This window comes from Sorghum bicolor, chromosome 5, assembly GCF_000003195.3.
Source record: "Sorghum bicolor cultivar BTx623 chromosome 5, Sorghum_bicolor_NCBIv3, whole genome shotgun sequence".
In the NCBI taxonomy this organism is placed as follows: Eukaryota; Viridiplantae; Streptophyta; class Magnoliopsida; order Poales; family Poaceae; genus Sorghum; species Sorghum bicolor.
Genome location: NC_012874.2, coordinates 3,271,198 through 3,295,272, shown reverse-complemented (window position 1 = coordinate 3,295,272; position 24,075 = coordinate 3,271,198). Strand labels below are relative to the sequence as shown.

Here is a 24,075-nt window from a genome sequence, read left to right as displayed (position 1 = left end):
AACCATTTATTTAACAGTATATTTTTTTTCTTATAATAAATAAATTAGTAAATAGTATTTTTAGCTAAGGGAATAGAGAGGGCTCACCTCAATAGATTAGTAGCAATAGATAAATAATATAGTAGGCAGCAGTTAGCGGTTAGCAGGGGAGAAGTGTCGGCTGGATGGACAGGACGGCAGATGAATGATGGCAAATTGCGGACGCAGGGCGATGAAGGCGCGAGACGAGGAGGGAGCAGTCCACGCTCACGGCTCACCTCATCATCCCATCCCATCCCATCAACCGCGCACACGTCAAGGCCCAACTACTACCATATGCAATTAGGCTTTTTTACTTCCACCCAAAACCTAAAATTTTTCAAGATTTCTCATCACATCAAATCTTTAAACGCATATATAGAGTATTAAATATAGACAAAAATTAAAAAAAAATTAATTGTATAGTTTTGTCGGAATTTATGAGACGAGTCTTTTGAGCCTAGTTAGTCTATAATTGGACAATAGTTATAACAAACAAACGAAAGCAATTGGACAATAATTATAACAAAACGAAAGTGCTAATAAAATTTTTTCCTCCGGAAGCCTTTATTAGTAACTGCCACCACGATGGGCATGCACGCACATCCCCGCTTGCGCCGGTGGAACGGAAAATGCAATACGTACTGCCACAATGCAACTCGTGAAAATTAATAACGGTTGCTACGACTCACAGTAATTGAGGCCGGATTGAGAAACGGATAAACAATACTACACTACTATCGATAGATCCTACCAAGGGAAGCAAAAGATGGAGGATTGCCGTTACGGACCAATGAAGTTCAGTTGGAAGGGGTTTCCAATCGCTTCCGCTGATAAAAAAAATTGATATAAATTAGTCAAGTATTTCTGGTAGGAATTGGTTTTATCAGGACTATGGTTGTTAGAAAGCCGAATAATGCTTTACGGGGATTCACTCTAATCTTATGTTCTTATAAAGCAAAACCCTCACTACCTATTTCTATCAACATGTAAGCTATCCAACTAGAAAATCTACTATCACGCATAATTAAAATTCACTAGCTCATCCAATTATAATGTCCACGTCAACAAGTCCCCTATTTCTATAAACATACAAGCTGTCCAATTAAACAATACACATTCTAATTAACCTATTTATATTTCTTTTTCAACACGCGAGAGATTCTCTAAATTAAGACAGATTAGAGTGCAGCCTAACAAGCCATAATACTGTTGACTAACGAGACCGGGGGCTCGGAATCCACTTCCTCTAAACTGAGTACAAAATATGAAATGAAAATTCGATCGAGTCAGCTATGGGTCAAGCGTGTGCATTGTGTATACTCAGGCCATGTGTGGATGTTGCGGTTTCGAGAAACTCAGTTTCAAGAAACTTTGGTTTTAAGCCTTGTTTAGTTCTAAATTTTTTTACAAAATCGACACTGTAGCACTTTCGTTTGTATTTGACAAATATTATCCAATCATGAACCAACTAGGCTTAAAAGATTCGTCTCGTCAATTTCGACCAAACTGTGCAATTAGTTTTTATTTTCGTATATATTTGATACTCCATGCATGCGTCTAAAAATTCGATGTGATGGAGAATCTGAAAAATTTTGCAATTTAGAAAAAAGAGGTTTATAGGTGAAGTTTTTTGAGCTCCAAAAAGACAAACAATGTTAATAATATACTATGCTTTCAAAACTATAAAGTCTGTTCTATCTAACATTTCGTGACGCTCCAAAACCAAAATATTTTATAAAATCATAGTATTGTTATAAAACCCCCCAAAATACTTTGCATCCAAACACATGACCTCGGTTTATATTAGGGACTGCAACAAAGGGCAATCTTGTCACATTATTACCTACATATAAAGTTACCCGTAAATATCAGGCACTATATATACTACACATGTGTCCAGCCTCCCCATAAATGAGAGCTAATATCAGGCACTTACTACACATGCGTGTCAGGCATATCAAACGATGATGAATTAGAAGCGAAGCAAAGCCTTTTCAACTTCGATTGATCTTTGTCTCTTAGCTTATGTCTTCAGTGTTCCATCAATGCAGCTGCATACGCACATATGCAATCGCTATCATCACGAGATAATCACTCATCAATAATTTAAGGTAGTTGTATTGTATATATACATCTCTACAGCTTCAACTGCAAAACCCTATTATTCTAAAAAAATCTGCAAAACCCTATTGATTAGCACACACGTGCCACACAAAATGTGGTCGCGTTTGCATTGCACGGAGCTCATAAATTTGATCCCATCTTGACAGATCGATCATTGCGTTAAGTTATTGATAGGGTCTTTGTTGCTAGATCAGCTAATTAAGCCAACACTGACGGGACTAGCCCGTCTGTTTGAAATTTAAGAACCGCGCACAGGTGCAAGCATGGACCATTCACCATTGGTCCATGATTCCATGAGCAAGAGCAATTGCATGTCCAGTCTGATCTGACAAGCAACCATGTGAAATCATGGCTAAAAAAGGCTCAGTTGGAGAGTATACTAAAGATGTATAGATAGCTTTGGCATTCAAAAGGAGTGACGATCTGCTTCGATGACCGAGAATGCCGGCAGGCACCACCAGGTGCTTGATCCCAGGAGCATTAACAAATATTAAATAATAATACTATATGCATGGTGGTTTGTTGACTTTGCTTCTTATAAAGAAGATAATCAAGCAGGGGAATGAAAAAGAAGATAGTTGTGTCCCATGCTGAATATACACTTGTTAATTAAAGCTGAAATGGGACAGCCAACTTTTTTTTTCTTATTTTGATAGGAAATGTGACACCCAACTGAAAACAAGGAAAAGAGGATCCCTGAAAACAGTATACTGCTCTTCAGGTTTCTGCGCTCTCAACAACAGGCAAAATCTGAGACCAGTTATTAACCCCTGTTCCTTTATTTCCAGGAAAGACCAGAAAAATCTGGTATTCGTGCACAGTGATCTTCAGTTAATCCTGTGAGCAAAAATGAAATTCGTTTTCCCAGAAAAGTGAAGGAGGCAAACTAGTATTCTGCTCATTTTTGTTTTGATCTCGTACCAGTATGTTTCAGCACCAGGTAAATGTAGAATAATTGTTGTTGTGCGGTAGGCACAATTTCTTTTCTTGCTAGACTAGAAATTGACAAGAAGTTCTGGAAATGCAGCGAGAACATGTTGGTAAAACAGGCCTGTCTGTTTCTGACCTACAACAGAACCAGCTGACTGAGATGGTGTCATGCAATGGGAGAGAGATTAGATTATTACTCTAGCTGACAGCAGCAAGCCAGTTGAGTGGTTGAGGAGCAAAAGCGCCTTTCATATGTTCAATTCCCCAATCAGAAACAGGACAAGAACTGCGTTAAAAAAACAATTAGGAAAAAAAAAATCATATTTCAGATGCTGGAGAACGTACTTGGCTGCAAATTTCAGGTGCATTTGTCGTCTTGCATGCTCCAGTCAGAATGGCTCCTCGTGCTACCTGCTGATTGCTGGAGTACTGTAATACTGTAGATCTTGATCAGCATGGGAAGCTTCCATTCAATCAAGAGCCAGTTGGTCCTAGTTTAGATAGGCAGCAGCGAGGCAATGGAGAACCATTCCAGCACATGATTCCGTACTACCTTGTATATAGATCTATGGAGCGGAATTGAGACCGACAAAATTAGATATGCTGGAACTAATACTAACTGGAATGCTTTAAAACTTCACATTCGTTGCGTAAAAGAGCATCTCCAACAGTTTGCCAAACCCACTTGCTATCCTCATTTTTTAGCAAAACTAAAGAAACTACCCCTCCAACAGTTTGGCAAATGACTTGCTAAAATTTAGTAACTTGCTATTTCCTACCTCAACGCGCGTATATATGCGCGTCGGTTCCGGTTTGCCATCCGCAGAAGTTGGTCCGCAGGCGTGCAGAGCAGGCGCAAGGCGTGTCCTCTACTTTTTTTTGTTCCCATGCCGTAGCATGCATGCTATTGCAGTACAATACGTCAGTGTACAGGGAGCCTCGAGTGTGACCGATGAACATTGCGCTGCTGGTACTATTTTGTCTTCAACACACACCTTTTCTCCAGTAAAGTTATACTGTTGTTCAACAGGTGGCGCAGGATTTCACATGAATTGAGTAGGAACAGTAGTGAGCATGCATGTCAAATGTCAAAGGAGTGGATGCACTGCAGCACGCAACACAAACACACACGTAGCTACAGTGAATATAGTGAGTAGTGGCAAGGTGCAGGTAGTGCTTCTCTTGCCGTCTTCATCTCTTCTCTCTCTCTGCCTATAGAGCGTCGAATTCCTTTCGTACAGTTTATTGTATGAGTGTTTTGTTTTTACCAAACTCAAATGACAAACTGTTGGAGATACAATCTTTTTTCACTTGCTATATGTTTTAGCCACTTGCCAAATCATAAGATTTGCCAAGTAATTTTTGGCAAACTGTTGGAGAACCAGATCTCCTGATCTTCAACAGTTTTCAGAACCTGCTACTGGGTATGATGACATGGAGGGGGCAGCAGGTTTTTTATGATTTAAAATAAATTATTTATGTTTTTAAGAGGTTTAATCATAGTTTTATTATTTTTAGAAAAATGCACACATATGTAGGCAAAAACCATCTTCAAAACCAGTCGAGGACAAAAAGTTGCCCGATTTCAAATGTTCAATGAACAGAAATTTAGAGTTTGATGATGGCAAAAATCGGACTTTGGCAATAGTTCAATGGCAAAGAATAGTCTTCTTGCAAAAAATAAATGATTAAATGTTGGTTCAGAGTTCAGAGTGATAACTGGATAAACAAATGTGTGGAGGGATCAGAGAATCATGCCCATGGTCCCCTGACATGTGAAATGGATGATGAGCAAAAATAAAAATAAAAATAGTACGGTCCTACAACAAAGCACACACCAGTGCCAACAACTACCGAGATCTCACACTCCAATGGAACACAGTGGAAAGTTTGTGACTTTATTACCTACAGAATTAAGTACGAAAACAAATGGATTCACCTCCTAATGATTGAGAGATCGACTAATGGCGATTCTAAACGAAGCAAAACCTTGCTCCCCTGTCACATGGCTAGTGTCTCCATTTTTGTTCATAGGCTTAGAACACATTTTTGTTAGGTACCAACTACGTACTAACAGCTCTTAAATTGCAACGTCCAAAAACTATATGGCGAATAAAAAATTCACATGGAATGCAACCTTAATCTCATAATTTTGCCCCCTTCTTGCCGGTCCGATATTTATTATCAGACTGGGACTCACCTACTGCTGATGCAGGATCTGCAGTCTGCACAAAGTCCTGGTCCATTGGTCCATGAATCATAAGCCATCTGATCTGAGAAATGAGAATGTCAAATATTGTTTAACAAATCGACATACTAAATTAGAATTATGGAGCAAAGTGCAGATATGAAAATGTGATACATGCATTGGCTAAACCAGTCACTGATCCCAAACCATTAAAAACTCAGTGCATGGTCTGTTGACTTTGTTTTCAGATTCGAGAAATGATGGAAGGGCAGAGTGGTTAAATGGGATGCACATCAAAACATAAGGCAGGATCCATGAGAGCAATAGACAACCATTCTTTAACCTTTTAGGTTTCAACAACAGGTAGAAACAGAAATAAATGGAATGCTTCGAATTAGTTTCTTCTTTTTTATGGCAATTCAGATGATGTGGATCTTCTTGCATAAGGGTAGGAACCACATAACGTAATCCAGTTAGTAGGAACAATTCTTTTCTGTCAATTGTGTGAGAAACAAATATTATACTGAAGTTCAACTATACGTGTATGATAGAATGACAGATAGATGAACTATATGTACATGAGGCATATATCCTTTCTTTGTTCATGTTGAACTAGAAAAACTTGACAACAGATGGTTTATAAATGCATAGATTGACAAAAGAGGCCACTCCATCGTCAACCTACTATTGGGTCAGCTGCCTACAAGGGGAGAAGATATATTACTCCTAGGTCCTAACTGACAGCAGCAAGGCAGTTGAGGAGATGGCACATAGACTTTTTTAGTCTTGCCAAACGAAAAGGTAGAGAAAAATCAACATGCATGCAAATTCAGAAATCCAAATAGAAGTGCTATGCTCTCACTAGGAAGTAACAGGTACTAGCTTCCAACTGGAAATGATGAGCTTCCCTACCTCTGTACTGGTGTAGCTGGGACAACCAGAGCTACTTGTAAGTTGAAACAGCTCAAAATAGTACAATCTTCTGATTAGCATGAGAAGCCTCCATTAAATCATGGGCCCACTTGGCCCTAAGCTTAGCAATCCTTTTACGGTAACATGATTGTACAGTGCTCAATGTATTATTCTGTCCCTACATTGTTCCCACAAAGTATTGGCGTACATACAAAGAATCAGTTGCCTGTGGCACACAAGGACCCTATCTTAGAAAGTTTTCAATAGCTGTAGATCAGTAAAAGTATAGGACCTACGGAGTTTATCTAACAGCCCAGTCTCCTAGAGCACATAATGGTCCCAACTTATACAATTTTCAGCACCTGTAATCAGTAGGACCTATCCAACAAATCTGATGTATTTTTGTGCCTACATCCTACCCAACAATAGAACAGATATGATAACATATTTGCAGGGGTAGCTTTCCTGCGGATGAGTGACCTCGAGAGCCCTAGCGACGGTGGCCCGGTGGGCGACTCCGCGCCGCCGCTGACACCGCCGCCACCACCACCACCACCTCCACCACCACCGCCTCCACCACCGCAGCCTCCTCCTCCACCGCCGCCACCTCCACCGCCGTTAACTCTACCGCCCCCCTCTCCCTCGGTTTCCCTCGGAGGCCGTGCCCCGCCTGCGTCGTCTTGACGCCCACGACCTCACCGCCGGCCGTCGTCGAATCGTCGTCGTGCGGCCTGCACCTGCCCGCCTCGAGCTCCAGAACAAGATCCTTGCCGACCACTTCGCTACCGTGGTTCCGAATCTGCTCGCTCCGTCTCCTTCTCCGGTGCCTATCTGGGTAACTCCTCCCTCTCGCCATCCTCGTTTCAATACTTGCTTCATCAAGAACTCGCTGCGTTTCCTGTTGGTTCCTTGTCCGAGTCGCCTAGACGTTCGCGGGGTCGTAGACGGCGTGTTCGAGTTCCTCGTGTCTTGCCAGAATATTGCGAATGTACTGCTGGTCCTCGGCGTTCTACGCATCGCCGACGTTGAACTCTTCCTCCACCCCTCTCTCGACGCGGCGGCGCGGGCGTTCCAGCGCCTGCCCCCAACAGCTACAGCACTTATTGCAACCCGTACGGGCCCAACCACTGCAATAACTTCTGCTCAACGTGAAATCGCCAAAAACCGTGCCACTCAGGCCTTCGTTGCGCCACAGCTGGGCTCTGTACCGGCAAATCTTTTGGTTCAGCTTCCCATCCCCTTCCCCTGCTCCTCCACTATGTCCCCTGCTAGGGGCGCGGCGTCAGGTCTTGTCCCTGGTCAGGAAGCAGGTGTGCCCAAGACGTGCACCTTCAATGCGCTGGGGCCACGATCTTACCTCGAGGTCGCGCGCTCTCCCCCCCAGCCCTTACCTATGGTTGTCAAAACCCTAAAGCCCCGCCCGCCCAACAAGGGGTGTTTTCGCTGCCTCTCCTCCGATCACGTAGTCGACGACTGCCGTGATCCGGTTCGCTGCCGTCGGTGCCTCGCGTTCGGGCACCGCAGTCCAAACTGCAAGATGCCTTTTCGCCGTCTTCTCCGCGCAGCGGCCAACCGCCTCTGCTCCCCAGGGACTGCTCGGGCGGCGCGCGCTCGTTCGGCGCCGGCGCCGCGGTCACCGCCGTCCACTCCTTCCGACAACGCCGGAGTGGACCCTGAAGAGTTCACTTTCCAGTCTTCTGCCGCCTTCCTGCCGGAGAACATGGTGGCCTCAAGCTCAGCTGCTCTTCCCTCCGTCGAAGCTCTCGGGCTACAGCCCTGCATCGACAAATTTGTCACTGGGGCGTGCTTCGGCTCTGAGGGTGCCGCGAAAGCCGGCTCCGGGGGGGCAGCGAGCGGGGGGCCCTTGGATGGACCTGTCAGGATCTACGTCACCTACTGCCTGACCAGGCCAACCGTGGTACCAGGCCGGCGAACGGAGAGCCCTCGGAGGGACCTCTGCCGTCCGCGCGGTCGCCTGGCCAGGATCTACGCCGACTGTTGCCTGGCCAGGCTAACCGTGGTTCCCAGGCGGGGACCGACACGTTCGGCTCTTCCGAGGAAGAGGTGGAAAGCGGGGATCTTCAAAGCTCCGACTCCGGGTTTGATGGCGACTCCTGGCAGCTGGGGCGCCCAGCTTTCGCGGAAGCTTGGGTGTCCCCTGGCCGCCCAGAACTCAGTGAGCGCATGCTGTTTGCGTTCATTGAGCCGCCGGTGCAGATGCTCGAGGTCAGTGCCCTCATCCGCAATGCCCTTAGCTATGTCCGCCCTCTACTCCCCGTGGACCTCCTTCCTTCGTCCAGGGGAGCCATGCTCCTTCGTTGCGCCAATTTCTCGGACCGTGAGTCCTTGCACCGTCTGTCTCCCTTAACCTTTGATGGACACGTGCTCTACTTCGAAAGGCCGGAAGAGACCTCCGACCGTTTCTTCCGCATTCCTACTTGGCTTGCCTTTGTCGCCGTCGTGGACTTTCCAATCGAGCATTGGTACGATGGCAAGATCCAGGAGTGCTTCTCCTCTTTCTGCAACGTGGTTGAGGTTGACCCCGAGAGTCTTTCCGGGGAAAACTTTGGGCCGCTGCGCTTGCTTCTGGAGATCAACGACCGTCTCGACCTCCCACGGGAGCTCAGAATCTCCAGTGCTCGGGGGGTTGGCAGGTTCGGGGCGGTGGCCAAGATCATGCCGATCAGAGTCTGGCCCCGTGAACTCCAACTCGACGGGCGCGGGAACTTGGCAAGTTTCTTTGGCCCTCCAGCCCCTCCTTCCCCGGGGCCGAATCTCGGTCCTATTGGTCCCCTCTCGGGCCAACGTCAGTTGCGCCCGTCGCCGCACCACCTAAACGCAATGTACCACCCCCAGCGTACGGCCGCCTTTCCGGCTAGGCACCTTGCTTTCGATCCTCTTTGCGCGGCCACCTTGGCTGTAGGAGCTCCTCCTACTGCTGGAGCACCTCATACTTCAGCCTTGCTCCAAGCTGGGCGGACCTCCTCTCAGGTGTTGGGTCTTGCCTTGCTGCTCGCCAGGCTACTCCTGTTGCCTGCTTCTGCCCCAGCAGCTGAAATACATGCTAACTCTTCCCCATCCAGCCCGATTCTCTCGCTGGTTGACTCCCCTGTGGCCGCGAACTCGCCAGAGCGCGTCCTCAGCACACCTGTCATCACTTACAGTCGTCGCCGCTCGCGCCCGGGGGTTAAGGTCCCGGCTGTGCGCCGTTCCAGCTCCCGCTTAGCCGCGAAGGCTCCGGCTAAGTTTGTGGACATGACCACCCAAGCTGTGCAGCGCAAAGCTCTGCTAAACTCCCTTTCCACCTGCTCCAAAGCGCTCAAAAAGCATGTCTCCTCCAAGAACATCCTCTCTTGCAACCACCTGCCTATCGGTGCTGCTGATCTGAGGAAGCTGGTCAGCGCGGCAAAGCTGGACTGCAAGAACGTCGACGTTGACGGCCCGGCGCCCTGAGTTCCCCATGACAAAGCTTTGCTTCAACGGCGGCTTGCACTCCCACCCCAACGGTCGCTGGGGCTACAACCTTGGGATTGCACCTACCTGTTTATCTTTTCGTTTTGTTGTAATCTTTGTTGTTTCTTCCACCTTTGTATGTTCCTGGTGTTCTGCTTGTACTAGATGAACTCGAACAATCGTTGTTTTCACGTGGTTTTCTGGAACGTGCGTGGTTTAGGCGACTCGGACAAATGCAACTTGGTTCGCGGTGTGTTCTCAAATGCTAGACCGGCTGTTATCTGCATCCAGGAATCCAAACTGGATAACATTGACGCCTTCAAAGCAAAAACTTTCCTTCCGCCAACATTCTCTAACTCTTTCGTCTTTGCTCCGGCTGATGGCACTCGTGGTGGTCTGGTCACAGCCTGGGACCCCGCTCTTTTCACCATTCACAGCCACTTCCTCAAACCGTTCACCTTAACAACCAAATTCACTTGCAATGCTTCTAATCTTGACTTCACGGTTACGAACACTTATGGACCTTCCGATCATATCGAGTCCATCCCTTTCCTCCAACACCTTCGTGATCTTCCAGCTATTGTAAATGGGCCCTGGATCCTTCTAGGCGATTTCAACCTTGTGCGCTGCCCATCGGAAAAGAACAATGGGCGAATCAACTCCTCCCTTGCCACCGCTTTCAACGACACCATCCACGATCTCAGAGTTGGTGAGGTCATGCTCTCAGATCGGCTGTACACCTGGTCCAACAAACAACCCTTCCCTGTTCTCGCCAAGCTTGATCGTGCTCTCACCAACAATGAACTCAACCAAATTTTCCCTATGACCGGTCTTACCTCCTTACCCCAACCTACATCAGATCATACTCCTCTTCTCCTTTCTCTCTCAACCGACCTCCCTAAAGCTTCCCACTTCCGGCTTGAGAACGGTTGGCTCCGCAAGCAATCCTTCCTTCCAAATGTTATTCAGGCATGGCAGCAGGCGCCGGCACGCTCTGACGCTGCGGGCGGTCTGGTCGCGTGCATCAAGGCGGCCAGGGCGGCGGCTAAGGTTTGGTCACGGTGTAACAGGGCACCAACTGAACTCACCCAAAATTGCCAATTTCTTATACAACTTTTCGATTATTTCGAAGAAACAAGAAACCTGTCACCTCAGGAATTTCATGTCAGACGGCTGGCTCAACAAACACTGACAGAGCTCCTGAGAGACAAGGCAGCTTACTGGAGGTAGCGAAGCAAGCACAAAGCAATCAGGGAAGCCGACGCCAACACAAGGTTCCACCATGCACATGCAACCCAGAGACTCAGGCGCAACTACATCCGAATGATACGAGTCCAGGACGCTGAGGTTGTCAGTCATGCTGGGAAGACGGCTGCTCTTTCAGACTACTTCAAATCAATCATCGGTGTCCCTGGACAATCAGCACCCTGCAACCTGCAACGTCTGTTCCAGAATGACTACAGGCCTAATGTTCAGCTGGTCGGTGGCTTCACAGTGTCTGAAACAAAGGCGGTCATTGAGGCAATGAACAAGAACAGTGCGTCCGGTCCGGATGGTTTTGGTACGGCCTTCTACTCTGCGGCCTGGCCATCTGTCAAGGACTCCTTCATGAGCTTCATGGATGCCTTCCACCGGGGTCAGACTCAGTTAGAATGTATCAACAGATCTCACATGGTTTTGTTACCTAAGAAGCCAGATGCAGTCGACGTAGATGCCTTCAGGCCAATCTGCCTACAGAACTGTGCACTAAAAATCCTATCTAAGGTGCTCACCACAAGACTGCAGAAAGAGATCCCACATCTGATTGATATTCACCAGACGGGCTTCATCAGAGGCAGATCGATCACTGATACTTTTATCTATGCGCTAGAACTTATCCAGGTCTGCCAAAAAAAGGAAAAGACCGACTATTGCTCTGAAACTTGACTTTGCAAAGGCTTTCGACACTGTAAATTGGGAAGGTTTGTTTAAAGTGTTAGAGGCAAGAGGCTTCGGGGAACGGTGGTGCGGCTGGCTGCGTTGTATTCTCACAACTTCCAAGTCCGCAATTCTCGTCAATGGCTGTCCAGGACCTTGGATCTCCTGCAAACGGGGCTTAAGGCAGGGAGACCCACTCTCACCGTACCTATTTCTCCTAGTAGCAGAAACGCTTCAAAGGATGATAAAGGAATGCAATGACATCAAGCATCCGACAGATAACACTCTACCTCCAGCAGTTCTGCAATATGCGGATGACACCTTAATTGTGTTTGAGGCTTCGTCACAAGGGGCTGCCAAGCTGAAGGACATCCTCGACCATTTCGGGAGCTTTTCCGGTCTCAACATCAACTATCACAAGAGCACTTTGGTTCCCATCCATGTCCCCGAGTCTACAATCACAGCTGCGGTCAACATCCTGGGCTGCAGGCGTGAAGGGTTCCCACAAAACTACCTGGGTTTGCCACTTTCAGTCAACAAGCTGCCAGTTTCGGCTTTTACGCCGCTGATCCATAAAGCAGATAAATACCTAAGCTCTTGGCAAGCTTCATTCCTCAATACAATGGGCCGAGCTGTGATGGTAAACTCTGTCCTCGACTCAATCCTAGTCTACTGCATGTGCTCGCTGCAGTTACCACCGTCGGTGATCACACTAATGGACAAGAGAAGGAGGGCCTTCCTGTGGTCTGGGTCCGTCAATGGCAGCGCTTCGCCAGCCTCTTGCTTAGTGGCCTGGAGCAATGTCAGTCAGCCAAAAGACAATGGCGGCCTGGGGATCCGAGACTTGGGCATTCAAAACGTCTGCTTGCTGCTGAAGCTCCTGCACCGGTTACACAGCAACCGATCTTCTGCCTGGGCAACGTGGGTTCAAGGACGTGCCTCCATAGTCACCCTCTCAGGAGACATCCATGGTGACCATTGGAGGACCCTTCGTTCCCTCCTGCCACTATATAGAGCCCTCACTTCGGTCGCCATCGGCAACGGAAAGTTCTGCTCGTTCTGGGCAGATGTTTGGCTGCAAGACGAAGCCCTGGAAGACACTTACCCGGCTTTGTACTCACACTGCACCCTCAAGAATGCCTCGGTCCATCAGATGTTACAACTGCAACTTGAGCGTTCCATGGTGCCAAGGTTGTCTAACCAGGCGGCCTCCGAACTACAGGCGCTGAGAGCTCAATTGGCCTCTGTTACTCTCACCGACGAAATGGACAGGCGTGTCTCAATTTTCTGCAAAGAAGACGAGAACTTGGACAGCGGAGCCATCTACCGAATGCTCAAAGCTAGGGGAAATGCTGTGGACGACAAAGCCTCTTTCATCTGGAATAATGCTGCGCCACCAAGGGTCCAACTTTTCATGTGGCTACTTCTACAAGGTCGGATACAGTCTCGTGTTGTGCTCTTCAAGAAGCATGTGGTCACTGACACTACTTGTGAGGTCTGCCACCAACAAGACGAGACGGCCGAACACATCATCTGGGGTTGCAGACTCGGCAACGAAGTTTGGCGGAAGCTAGGTCTCTCGTCGGTGATATCCTTGGACATGAACTCCTTGCACACTGTATCACCGGCTGCCCAGGTGCCGGCCCAGGAATTCCCCACCTTCATGGCCCTAGTGTGTTGGCAGCTCTGGAAGGCAAGGAATAGCGCCGTCTTCAGATCAGAGCTGCAGTCAGTCGATCAAGTCCTCCTGTCCTGCGAGCGGACGGCTGAACAATGGCAAGCTAGGCTCCCAAGAAAGAAGCGGCACTTAGCTGCAACCTGGTGCACCATCTTCAATATGGCAAGACAAGGCCAAGGCTAGCGTTAGTTTTTTCCATGCCGTGCCAGGACTAGATCCTGGGATTGGCAATATAACCTGTGCGATGTGTTTCTATGTGTACTTCTTATACCTTTGAGCCAACATGGGCTAATAAAATTCAGGTGGGGATCGTTTCCCCCCCCGGTGACCATCAGAAAAAAAAAACATATTTGCAGGAAAGCAAATGATTTGAATCAGATAACTTATTGTCCAGAGAGTGGAAAAAATGCACAGATTACTGAGAGAGCGACTGAACTTACAAAATACTGGCACATAGAAGTAGAAATATGCTCCTATGTGCAGTTTCTGCAACCATGAAAGGGACACTCCACAATTTTCCTGAAACTATAGGTCGCCCAAACAACTAAAGTGTTGGAGCCACATGAGCAAGGAGACCCAAGGTTCCATCTTCCATGAAGTTCATGCAGTTTTGATTCATCCATGCATGTTTTTGTTATTATATGCGTTGGTCTGAAATTAGAGTAGTATAGAAGCCTTTGGGTCACATCAACAGTACACAGAGAGGTCTAGTGGTAACAACAAACACAAATTTCACAGCAACACCCTTGATTAAAATTAGTTGATATCATCAGATACTGACGATTGTATACAAATACATTCAGATTCTCAAGGATCATTCATGGCCTCACTTGTCTCCACCACTGCAATATTAGAAGTTGAACCCTCAGTGGACTCGAGCTCCATGCTGCCTCCGTGTAATCGCGTTCGAAACTGTGATTTCCACCTGCTTCTTCTCTCCCTCCACTTCACTGCAAAATCTTCAGACACCTCCTTGCTTGAGCTTTCACCAATATCTCCTGAACCCAAATCAGATGGTATCTTTCCATCGACCTGAAGCTCAGACAGCCTCCTATTCCTCGCGGACACCGCAAGAGGCCGGGCCCAACAAACGGCAAGAACAATGAGAGCGAAGTACACAGAGGAAGACACCCACACGCAGAGTGTCCACTTCAAGCCGCGTGCCAGGCTCTTTGCCCACGGAAGAGCTGTCTGCACAACCACCTCTGCTCTGTACACCTGGGGCAGCTGCACAGTCGCAGCTCTTGGCTGCAGCAAGACTCTGATGGCCCCTGTCCTCTTATCCCGGCCGCGGCCTTCCCTGTACTGCAACACCTTGAGATTTGCGGCCTGGGTCTCGCTGCGTATGCCCAGAGTGAGTGGCACGCACAGCAGCGCAGACTGCGCCAGCCGGACAGGGGTGCTCTTGTACCTCAGCATGTATGGCTGTGTAGCTGAGGCCATGGTGATTCCACTTACAGAGACCGCCTCTGCTTTTATCTGCAGAACAAGGCGAGTTCGCCATGAGATGCACACATCAGCAAACGAGTTTACCGGATCAGAGATTTGGTAATTAACAAGCATGCGCAGTGCATGTACCTGGAACATGCCAACCTCACGGTTGTGGTAGGAATCAGGAAGCAGCAACGCCATGGACACCCTGACGGAGTGACCCGCCGGCAGCACGGCGCCAGCAGCGGCGCCTCGAGCTCCACCACCAAGGACTACCGCGGCGCTGGGCTGCGCCTCCGTGTAGTCGAAGAAGAGCTGCTGGCGCAAGGTGACCGGGTCCTCGACCCAGTGCCGGACAAGAACGAAGCCGAGGAGCACGGACATGAGCAGCGCGGCCACAAGGGCAACGAAGGTGCACGCCGCGGCGAGCAGGCCTCGCGCCGTGCGCCGGAGGTTGGACGCGACCGCCGCAGGGAGGGCGCGCAATGCGCCGACGAGAGCGGCGACGGGGAAGACGAGGCTGAGGATGGCAGACGCGACGAGCTCCCCGAGGAAGGCGAGCAGGCGGATGAGCCAGCCTGCCGGGACGGCAAGGAAGAGGAGGGCGTCGTCGGATTCACCGCCGGCTGTGCTTCTTGGCCGGCCCGTGTAGTGGCCATCGCCGGAGTAACCGTGCTGGTACCTGGACACCTGGTGCGGCGTTGAGTACTCCATTAGAGGCTTACAGCTGTAGCAACATATGGAATGGAGCATACTAGCCGAAAGCTCGAGGTGTTGCAGTAGCCTGTAGAGTGCAGTGCTGCTGGAAGATGAAGGGCTACACGTGGCAGCAGAAAGGACATGTGGCATGCTCATGCTCAACCTGTGAACCTTCGCCCATGCAGAAAAGACACCTGCCTTTGTCAGAAATCTCTTCTTGTCCGATGAATCCATGTATTCATCATTTGCTTGTTGACACAACCGTCAGTATCTCAGACTGCTGTCAGTATCTCAGACTCTGATGAGCGCGCAGCAGGACATGGAGTTCTTTTGTTTTTTGAACTGAACAAATGGATAATAAATATACTTTTTATGTACATAAATATTGCGATGTTGAGATCAAAATTATATGTACAGCAGTATGAGGTATTTACTCATGAGATGTGTTTCTGAAGGATGCTATACAGAGGGTTAATTACCATGTTAGAATTCTTCATCGTTCTCCATTGGCCTTGTAATGGGTATTGACCATCTTCCCAGATGGGCTGTGTAGTTTATGCATCTGATGATACCTCTTCCTTTCGGCCCATCTGGGAAATCCATCACACTGATGCTGCCATCGTCCAGGTGAAAAGACGACACGTACTCCATTGGCAAATCAAGACACCGGCAGATTAGAGCTAGGTGAATGGCAGGATGACCTACGGCCACAAGGACATGTTCTGATGTATCATCTGGTAATTCATTTAGCAGTGCCTGCCATGCATTCTTGGACTGAGCCCATAGTCGCTCCAGTAATTTGTATTCCATGCCGCTCAACCAACCAGATCGAACTATTTCCCCAAAGCTCTGAAGAACAAAAACAAAGAATTGTCGATTACTCTTGTTACAGTTTTCCATGGGATAAGCTCATGGAGATGTCAAAGCTAAGTTAAAGATCTTCAAATAATCAAATCGGTAGCAAAAATAAGTGACACTTAGAAAAATCATAGGAATTGGCAACAGTCTAACCTTCTGCTTTGCTTGAAAGGCATCTTCAATTTCAAGTTCTATCAACCTTTTCATTTCTACGTAACGAGGTACACAATCAGCACCTAAGCAATCTGCAGCCTCTTGGACCTGCAATTGACTCAACAGGATCAGATAAAGCAGGCCGAAAATAGGCTGAAGGGAACAGAATTTAAAGAACTTCATGTTTAGTTCAGATTATGGTCACCTCACATATAACAGTTGCAGTATCAACAGCTGCAACTTGTGGGCTACAGATAATGCCGTTGACCTTCAAATCCAGTAGTAGTTCTGCAGTCTTCTGAGACTGAAAGTATTTGTCCCGAAAAGAGCTCAACTTTTGTGTTGGAAACAAATTATGATGCAAGAAACAAACAAAGTACCTGTATAGTCCCAAGCATGTTCAGCGGTGCATATCCCATTCCACCTAAGCTAATCTGGAATCCAAAGCAATGAACAATTAATGGTGTCGATTAAGACCAAGTTTTCATGCCAATTAAGACCAAGTTGGTCCGTGTGCACAACTTTCTGAATGCAGTTTCAGGAATTACAATGTGGTTTGCCAAACAAATTGTCGGTGCTTCCTCATGATAGAACACAGGCATGAACAAGTAAAAGTGCAAAACCCCATACCTCAGAACTGCTTTGTGTAGCCCCTTGACAGGCCAGAATGATCCTCTTGCTTGTCTTTCTTCCAGCAGAACTTCCCCCAGCAACAGGAGAATTTGGGGTCTGTACAAGATACATTTGGGGGCAAGATTAATCCATGTTTTAATTGTTTGACCCTTCCATTTTCATGTATTGTCTTGTGAATTTATTTGATCTCTAAGTTGATACGAAGTGGACATGCTAACAGAACTGGTAAGTAGTACATGTTGCTCCTTACAAGAATATTATCTTTTTGAACAAAAAAATGAATCTAGTACTACTTAGTCCTTACATGTTCTGTTGGCGTTGCTAGGTATGACCATACGAGTCAGTGATGAGAACAAAGTTACCCTCACCTGATTTAAGCGGTTAAGACAAACACTAGGAGGACCTCCAGCAGTCTGTGGGGTGAAGTCCAGCACACTGACACCACAATTACTCTGGAGCAAAACCCGAAAGTACTCCGCACCAAGTCCTAAACATAATCGTGAGAAAAACACAAATGAGTTTCAATCACACTTAACAAACTGCGATCCATGCTCAAATGTAGGAGTACACCCACCCAAAGAGGTGGCAACAAGTGCCTGATTCACTGCATTGTGCGCAACCACAAGCACTGACTTGCCCTGGTGTGCTAAAATCCTCTCCCAGCAGTTCTGTGCGCGGCCCCACAACTCCTGCACCGGGTAGTGGCCGTCAATGCTGAAGTTGGCTGCATTCTTCTGCCACTGCCGGTACAGAACCCCGTACCTCTCCTTCCCTTCATGCTTGAGCAGTCCCTGGAAACCAGAATCGCCAGATCGTCAGGAATTTTCACAAGCACCTGGCAAGCATCCATCAAAGCATTAACAAGCAGACAGAATTGGCCAGGCATTCCCACAAGCACCCTGCCAGCACAACACTACACGGACTCACAGAGTCACAGATTAAACAGTGATGAGAAAAAAAAAGAACAAAAATGGAAACCTGGAACGAGTAGAGATCGATCTCTCGGAGGTCGGAGTCCGGGATGAGGTGGTCGTGACGCCCCTCCCAGATGATCTCGGCGGTGCGGCGGGAGCGCGCCAGCGGGCTGGTGAAGCAGGCGTCGAAGGAGTCGGAGAGGAGCATCTGGCGGGAGGTCTCGGCCTGGGACTCCCCCTTGGGCGTGAGCACGGAGAGGTCGGAGCTCCCCTGGATGCGGCCCTCGGCGTTCCACGTGCTCTGGCCGTGCCGCACCAGCACCACCCGCTTCGCCTCCTGCAGCGGCGGCAGCGACGACGCGCCCGGGCGCGGGCTCGGGGACCGCTCCAGCTCGTGCACGCTCGAGCAGCAGATGCATGCGATGGAGGTGGAGTGACGGGGCCTACGCCGGCCAGCGGCCGCCGGCGACGGCGGCCGCGGGGTGGGGGCGAGTTGGAGCATGGCCACTCGAGTGGGAGCGATCGTGTTGTGTGAGGACTCTGGAACGTGTGGTTTGCGACACCCGCTTCACGACAAGATTTTCGTCCTCATCGTGCAATCAGGAACTATGATGGGCTGGGTGGGCTTATTTGGGCCAGGCTTCGAACCTGCCCCAACTTTGTTTAACTGGCCCAGCCTCTCTTTTTTTTTTATCATCGAGCGAGAAATTTATAGGAGGTTATCCCTTCATAATGACCATTCGATCTATACGTTATACTATATGAGCACTCCGTCATCTATGATCTTACATGTATAAGATGTAGACTTTTTTTATTACCTCAACCTCCTAGTACAAGCCATGTCTGAACTCACGCACCAACACACACCACACACACGCTATCCACTCACTCACTCACACACCCCTAGTGCGCAAGCTAGAGTGCTAGACCTACATCTTATACCTAGTAGGTTATGAAACACGGCTGAGAGATCCATGTTAGGCAACAGAAGATATTTAGGAAACCATTGTTCTCAGGTAAGGCACCGACGTCGAAGCCAGGCTTCGCACGCGGGCGGGTTGGACACACACTAGCGATCCAAGCCAACTGAGCTACAACTCAGTCCTCTAAAAACAACGGGAATGGCTACCACGATGACATGGTTTGACTCAGCTTTACTGGCTGAGAAAATCACCTAACCCAGAACCTGAAGATGATACTAAATACTTATAACCATCGAGGTATATAGACTCTTTCGTGTATAGATGGCTATAAGGCTCAAGGCATATAGGCACGACTCATGGCCCGATGAGCGTTAGGACCGTGCTGGCCTAGCTCGATGGGTGGGCTATGAGTGAGCTGCTACCTCATTATGACATGTTAGCCTAGAATGATCTGATCACTTATTGGCTTGATATGACTTGCTACCTTTTTAATGTATAAATAACTACTCACTATGAATCCTGGCTTTCTTCTTTCCGTCTCCTCCGCGTGACTCTTCGCACAGCACCTCCCATTCTCCCCGATGTGTATCATCTCCCTACTCTTCTACCCTCCCACAACCTTGATCCCGCCTTAGCTCCTCTGCTCCTCTCCCCCTCCTCCCCCACATTGACTCCTACGCTCCTCTTTCCTTCTCGGACCTTGATCTTCTTCCCTCCCCTGATGTCACATCGACTCCCCTGAGAGAACTCTCCTCCGACATCGCCTTCTTGTGTCGAATAATGCTCCCCCAACTAGTCAAGGAGCCTGCATGCACCCCCTAAGGCTTCTCCTCTGAGTAATCAAGCACCACATGAGCTTCTTCCATGACCTCTCCCTTTCCCTGATTCTCTCTTCCGGCAACACATTCAATTCAGGCCTATCTCAACGTGACAAGACACAAAGCTCGGTAGGCTTATTGCGGCGAGCAGTGCTTGGGCAGAAGGCAGAGCCCATGGATGACATGCATGACACAACACAATTTGTTAAACACCATCCATTTGACTATCTATGCTTATATTTTTGAGAATATAGTTGTGAAAATTGATTAAAAAGATAATGATCTACAAGAGCCACCATACATAGAAACGAGCATCGCTCGATCTCGCTCGCATAATTATGGACTCTGTTGTGTTAACAATGATATGAACTCTGTTGTTATACGTATATGAGATGGATCAGGCGTCGATCCAAAATAAAAAAAAGTGTCTCTATCTTTTTGCCAACTCCTCTTTTTGCCAAAAAAGAATGAAATTTTCCTGCCGACTGCTATACTAGGGCCTTGTTTAGTTCCTTTTCGGAATTTGGTACTGTAGTATTTTCGTTTGTTTGTGGCAAATATTGTCCAATCATAAACTAACTAGGCTCAAAAGATTTGTCTCGTAAATTACAGATAAATTAAACTGTGCAATTAGTTTTTGTTTTATTCTATATTTAGTATTTTATACATGTGCCATAAGATTTGATGTGACAGAAAATCTTAAAAAGTTTTTGAATTTCGAAGTAAACTAAACAAGGCCGAGACTTATATGGCTATATAGTCGTATCTAGGATAGTGATAGTACGTTGCAACAAGAGCCCGTGACCGTGAGGGCAGAAAACGCCAGAAACCAGGCCATGAAACGATATAGGCCGCAGAATGCACAGGCAGAGAGATAAACAAAGGCTCAGAACCTCCCAAAAAACATCTGCGTCGTCCCATTCGTCTACGCGTGTCTTTTGGCAGTATCAAGGACGACGCAAAAGGTGGCTACGTTCGTTCCGGCCGGCCATGCGTTCTATTGCGGCGTTCATACTAGCCTACAAAACGTTACCATTCTACATAAGTGCACCATTCACAAGTAAAATATAGTGAACTTTAATATAAGTTATCTTAAGTCCGATTATCATAACTCTCCCAAGATTGTATAGGAACCATGGTAATTTTTATACAATCTTAAATGAGCATGATAAGTTACAAAATATTTTTCATATAATTTTGATATCATAATTGCTAATACCCAGTTCTTTAAGTTTAGGTAAACTTAACTAAAATAGTTTTTGTGAGGTGAATTCAGATCGAAGGTACTACGGGCATTAAAGTTCCATACATATCAGCTAATTTTATCCATTGTGCGGCGTGTGGATTTACTTAACTGTACTACTAGTATATACTACTTCCGTCTCTGAAAATTTTAAATCTTAGAATCTGTGTCAGTCAAACTTTTTTAGGTTTGACCAACTTTATATAGAAAAGTGCATCAATATCTATGATATAAAATGAGCTTATAAAAATATATTCTATGATAAATTAATATTAACTTGATACTATAATGATCAAAGTTTTAAAAATTTAATTTAGAACAACTCTATATACTGAACCTTTCAAGACAAAGGGAGTATATATACCTGCGTAAATTCCTTTCAAGTTGCCGCGCGCGCATTTGTTCATGTCCAATGGAATCCGACGACGACAACGTACGTGTCTTCTTCGCCTACGTCCATTTACACAAGAAATCGACATCTCTACTGCTCCTATCCAACAGCATCATGCTTGCATAAATACAACGGCGTGCCTCCTATAGCAGCCAGCTAGCTAAGGTACCACCACGCACAGCCGCTGCAATGAACACCACTTCTTGGTTGCTCCTTGTTTTGGTGCAGCTCGATTGCTTCCACTGCTGCTACTCCGCCACTCATCACCATGGCCGGAAGCACGCTCGTCCACTACTAACCGCCCCTACCCCCGCCGCCGTCGCCACCGCCACCGTCGTCGGCTCCGTCGTCGTCGTCGTCCACTCCAGCAGCTCCGAGGCTACCACCGCCGTTTCAGGTGGCGCGTGCAGCTTGCTTTCACCGGACGCATGATGAATGTTAAGGCGCCTTGTGCTTGCTATGCCTGCTTCTTCTAACACACCGCCGCGTGCATGCAGGCACCCTGGTCGGAGTCCGCTGCCACGACGGGAACGGCCGGCCGGTCATCCATAAGGACGTCGTCACCGACCGGAGCGGCAAGTTCCATGTCCACCTCGAGCGGCACGAGCCCAGCAGCAGCAGCCAGAAGCTCCAGTCCATCACGTCCTGCTCGGTGGCGGTGCACCTCCCTCAGGCGCCGCCATGCGTCGCCACCACCTCCGCTCGCGGGCTCCATCTCATCTCCCACACCAACCACAACAAGCACCACCACCACGGCGGCGGCGGCGCGCGCATCTTCTCCGCCGGCGCGTTCGCCGTCCGCCCGGAGCTATGCAGCCAGAAGGGCATCTTCTTCCCGCCGGTCCCGCTGGTACCCGAGCCGCCCAACATCGGCGGCGTGCCAATCCCGCCGAACCCGGTCACGCCGGCCCCGCCGTCTCTCGTGCCGCCGCTCCTGCCTACTCCGTCTCCGCCGTCCGTCCTGCCACCGCTTGTCCCACAGCCGCCGCCGTCGTCGATAGTACCGCCGTTGTTGCCGCCGTTGGTTAACCCGCCTCCGCCGCCGCCGCCGCCCCAGCTTCTTCCCCCCGTGCCGCTTCTCCCTCCGGTGGTTCCTGGCGTACCGCCGGCCTCCGCTTCTTCCAAGAACCGCCGCACGGGGAATCCGTGAGGGAAAACATCGGGTTGTCTTGCCTTTTTACATTTACACGCACCTACGTACTGCCGTCGACTGTAATTTTCTTGTTCCTCAACCTTACTGTATTTACCCCTGGTTTGGTATCATGTTCAGTGATGAATTCTCTCTAGTCCAGCTCACGCACGGTAACTTTCTTTATCACTGATGGGTGGGACGGAGCCCACCATATAGTTTCTTTTATTTTAGCAAAAAATTAATATTTTAAAAATAGCACATCCCAAACTACTCCCTATATATTTATATAGGGAATCTCAAGTTTAACCAAATTTATATGGTAGGATAATAATATTTATGATACCAACTAAATATCATTACGTTCTTTATTAATTAATTTTTTTATAGAATAAATGTTCGACTTTTTTGATTTTAAGTTTGATTACTCGTCTTATTCAAAATTTTTTTGTAAACATAGTCAAATTTAAGTTATTTTTAAAGAATTTTTATTAATAAACCAAGTCACTATAAAAGAACTGATATTTTACGTAATTCTTTGAATAAGACAAATGATCAAATTTACAATGGAGAAAAGAGTAGTCTTAGCAGTGGAACTAGAAAAGCTACAAAGAAGATGCTAGATTAGAAAAGAGTTGCTAAACATCCCAGAAATAAATTGAATTTTGATTGTTATCTTATTATTCTGTTTATCGATACATGAGGTTCTAGAGGCAGCAACACTAGTCATGTATCTGCCCTGCTCTCTCTCTCCCTATGCATATATACGGGCCAAACATTTAAATAACTATCTTGCTCTTTGATCTGCATGCCTAGCATTTTATTTAAGAACGATTTCTTATTGTCATGAAAGATATATGTTTTGATCTATCTAAAATTGTGCTAGGGAATCAAGCCGTTGATCTGAAAAGTTTTATTGATTAATATTTTTAATGATTTTGAATAATCACGAAATTAAGCTTTGATCAATTCTCGGCACCATCGGACACAACGTGCTTGTTATTTTTATATCTCGAGTTTTAGACATACAATTGACTTGATTCAAGTTGGGTTAGTTCAAGAATTTCATATACTTCAACCTGTAAAAGTTTGAGATCAATTGGATCAATGGTGTTTGGTCGAGATTATTTTCTGCCGAGAACTCAAAACGAGGTGTATTTTGGTTTTGAGTTTAGGGGAAAGTTTTAAAATTAGTTTTTGAACTTCCACAATCATTCACCCCCTCTGATTGCCTATCTAAATGTGAATCGATCCTACATCTATGAAACTACTATGGTAGTCTGGTAGCCTCTGGCAGAGTAGAAAACACAACGGCTATAGTAAGATCTTGGGCTGGCTCAGGTTTGTGAAAATCGAAGCCAACAATGGCACACTGCATTAGAGGACAGCACTATGAAACAGAGCAGAAAAATTTGCCAGGAATACTTAAAAAAAGGTTTGGAATTTGTAGAAAAGATGTATTTCTAGCTCGAGCACCTGAGGCACTGTTAGGTAGCATGATTTTTATTCAATTACTTGGCCGTGTGGTTGCACGACATAATCTCTACTATAATAGAACCCTTAAATTATACTTGGTCCACTCAGTAAAACGTCCCCCGCTAAGAGCCTCTAACCATTGTGTACCCAGAAAAATACACACAAAAATTATACACCATTAAAA

At 47.3% G+C, this 24,075-nt stretch overlaps 3 protein-coding genes across 4 annotated transcripts; 1 reads left to right on the top strand and 2 right to left on the bottom strand.

Moving 5' to 3' along the window:
- Nucleotides 13,870-15,969, bottom strand: LOC8069324 (seipin-1). Of its 2 annotated transcripts, none has more exons than XM_002448952.2 (3): nucleotides 15,833-15,969; nucleotides 14,802-15,344; nucleotides 13,870-14,702 (listed from the first exon to the last, which is right to left on the bottom strand). In XM_002448952.2, the coding sequence occupies exons 1-3, from the start codon at nucleotides 15,848-15,850 to the stop codon at nucleotides 14,031-14,033; spliced, it is 1,233 nt and encodes a 410-aa protein (XP_002448997.2). In that variant the 5' UTR covers nucleotides 15,851-15,969; the 3' UTR covers nucleotides 13,870-14,030. The 2 variants fall into 2 exon arrangements, with proteins under 2 accessions (XP_002448997.2, XP_021317312.1); XM_021461637.1 differs by lacking the exon at nucleotides 15,833-15,969 and adding an exon at nucleotides 15,517-15,695.
- On the bottom strand, nucleotides 15,705-18,457 carry LOC8058534 (2-carboxy-D-arabinitol-1-phosphatase). The gene is made up of 8 exons (XM_002448951.2): nucleotides 17,976-18,457; nucleotides 17,572-17,788; nucleotides 17,366-17,484; nucleotides 16,995-17,093; nucleotides 16,745-16,798; nucleotides 16,570-16,668; nucleotides 16,365-16,472; nucleotides 15,705-16,202 (listed from the first exon to the last, which is right to left on the bottom strand). Exons 1-8 carry the CDS (start codon nucleotides 18,411-18,413, stop codon nucleotides 15,837-15,839), a joined length of 1,500 nt encoding a protein of 499 aa, XP_002448996.1. The 5' UTR covers nucleotides 18,414-18,457; the 3' UTR covers nucleotides 15,705-15,836.
- Nucleotides 21,306-22,577, top strand: LOC8069323 (proline-rich protein 2). The gene is made up of 2 exons (XM_002450228.2): nucleotides 21,306-21,683; nucleotides 21,784-22,577. Exons 1-2 carry the CDS (start codon nucleotides 21,476-21,478, stop codon nucleotides 22,434-22,436), a joined length of 861 nt encoding a protein of 286 aa, XP_002450273.1. The 5' UTR covers nucleotides 21,306-21,475; the 3' UTR covers nucleotides 22,437-22,577.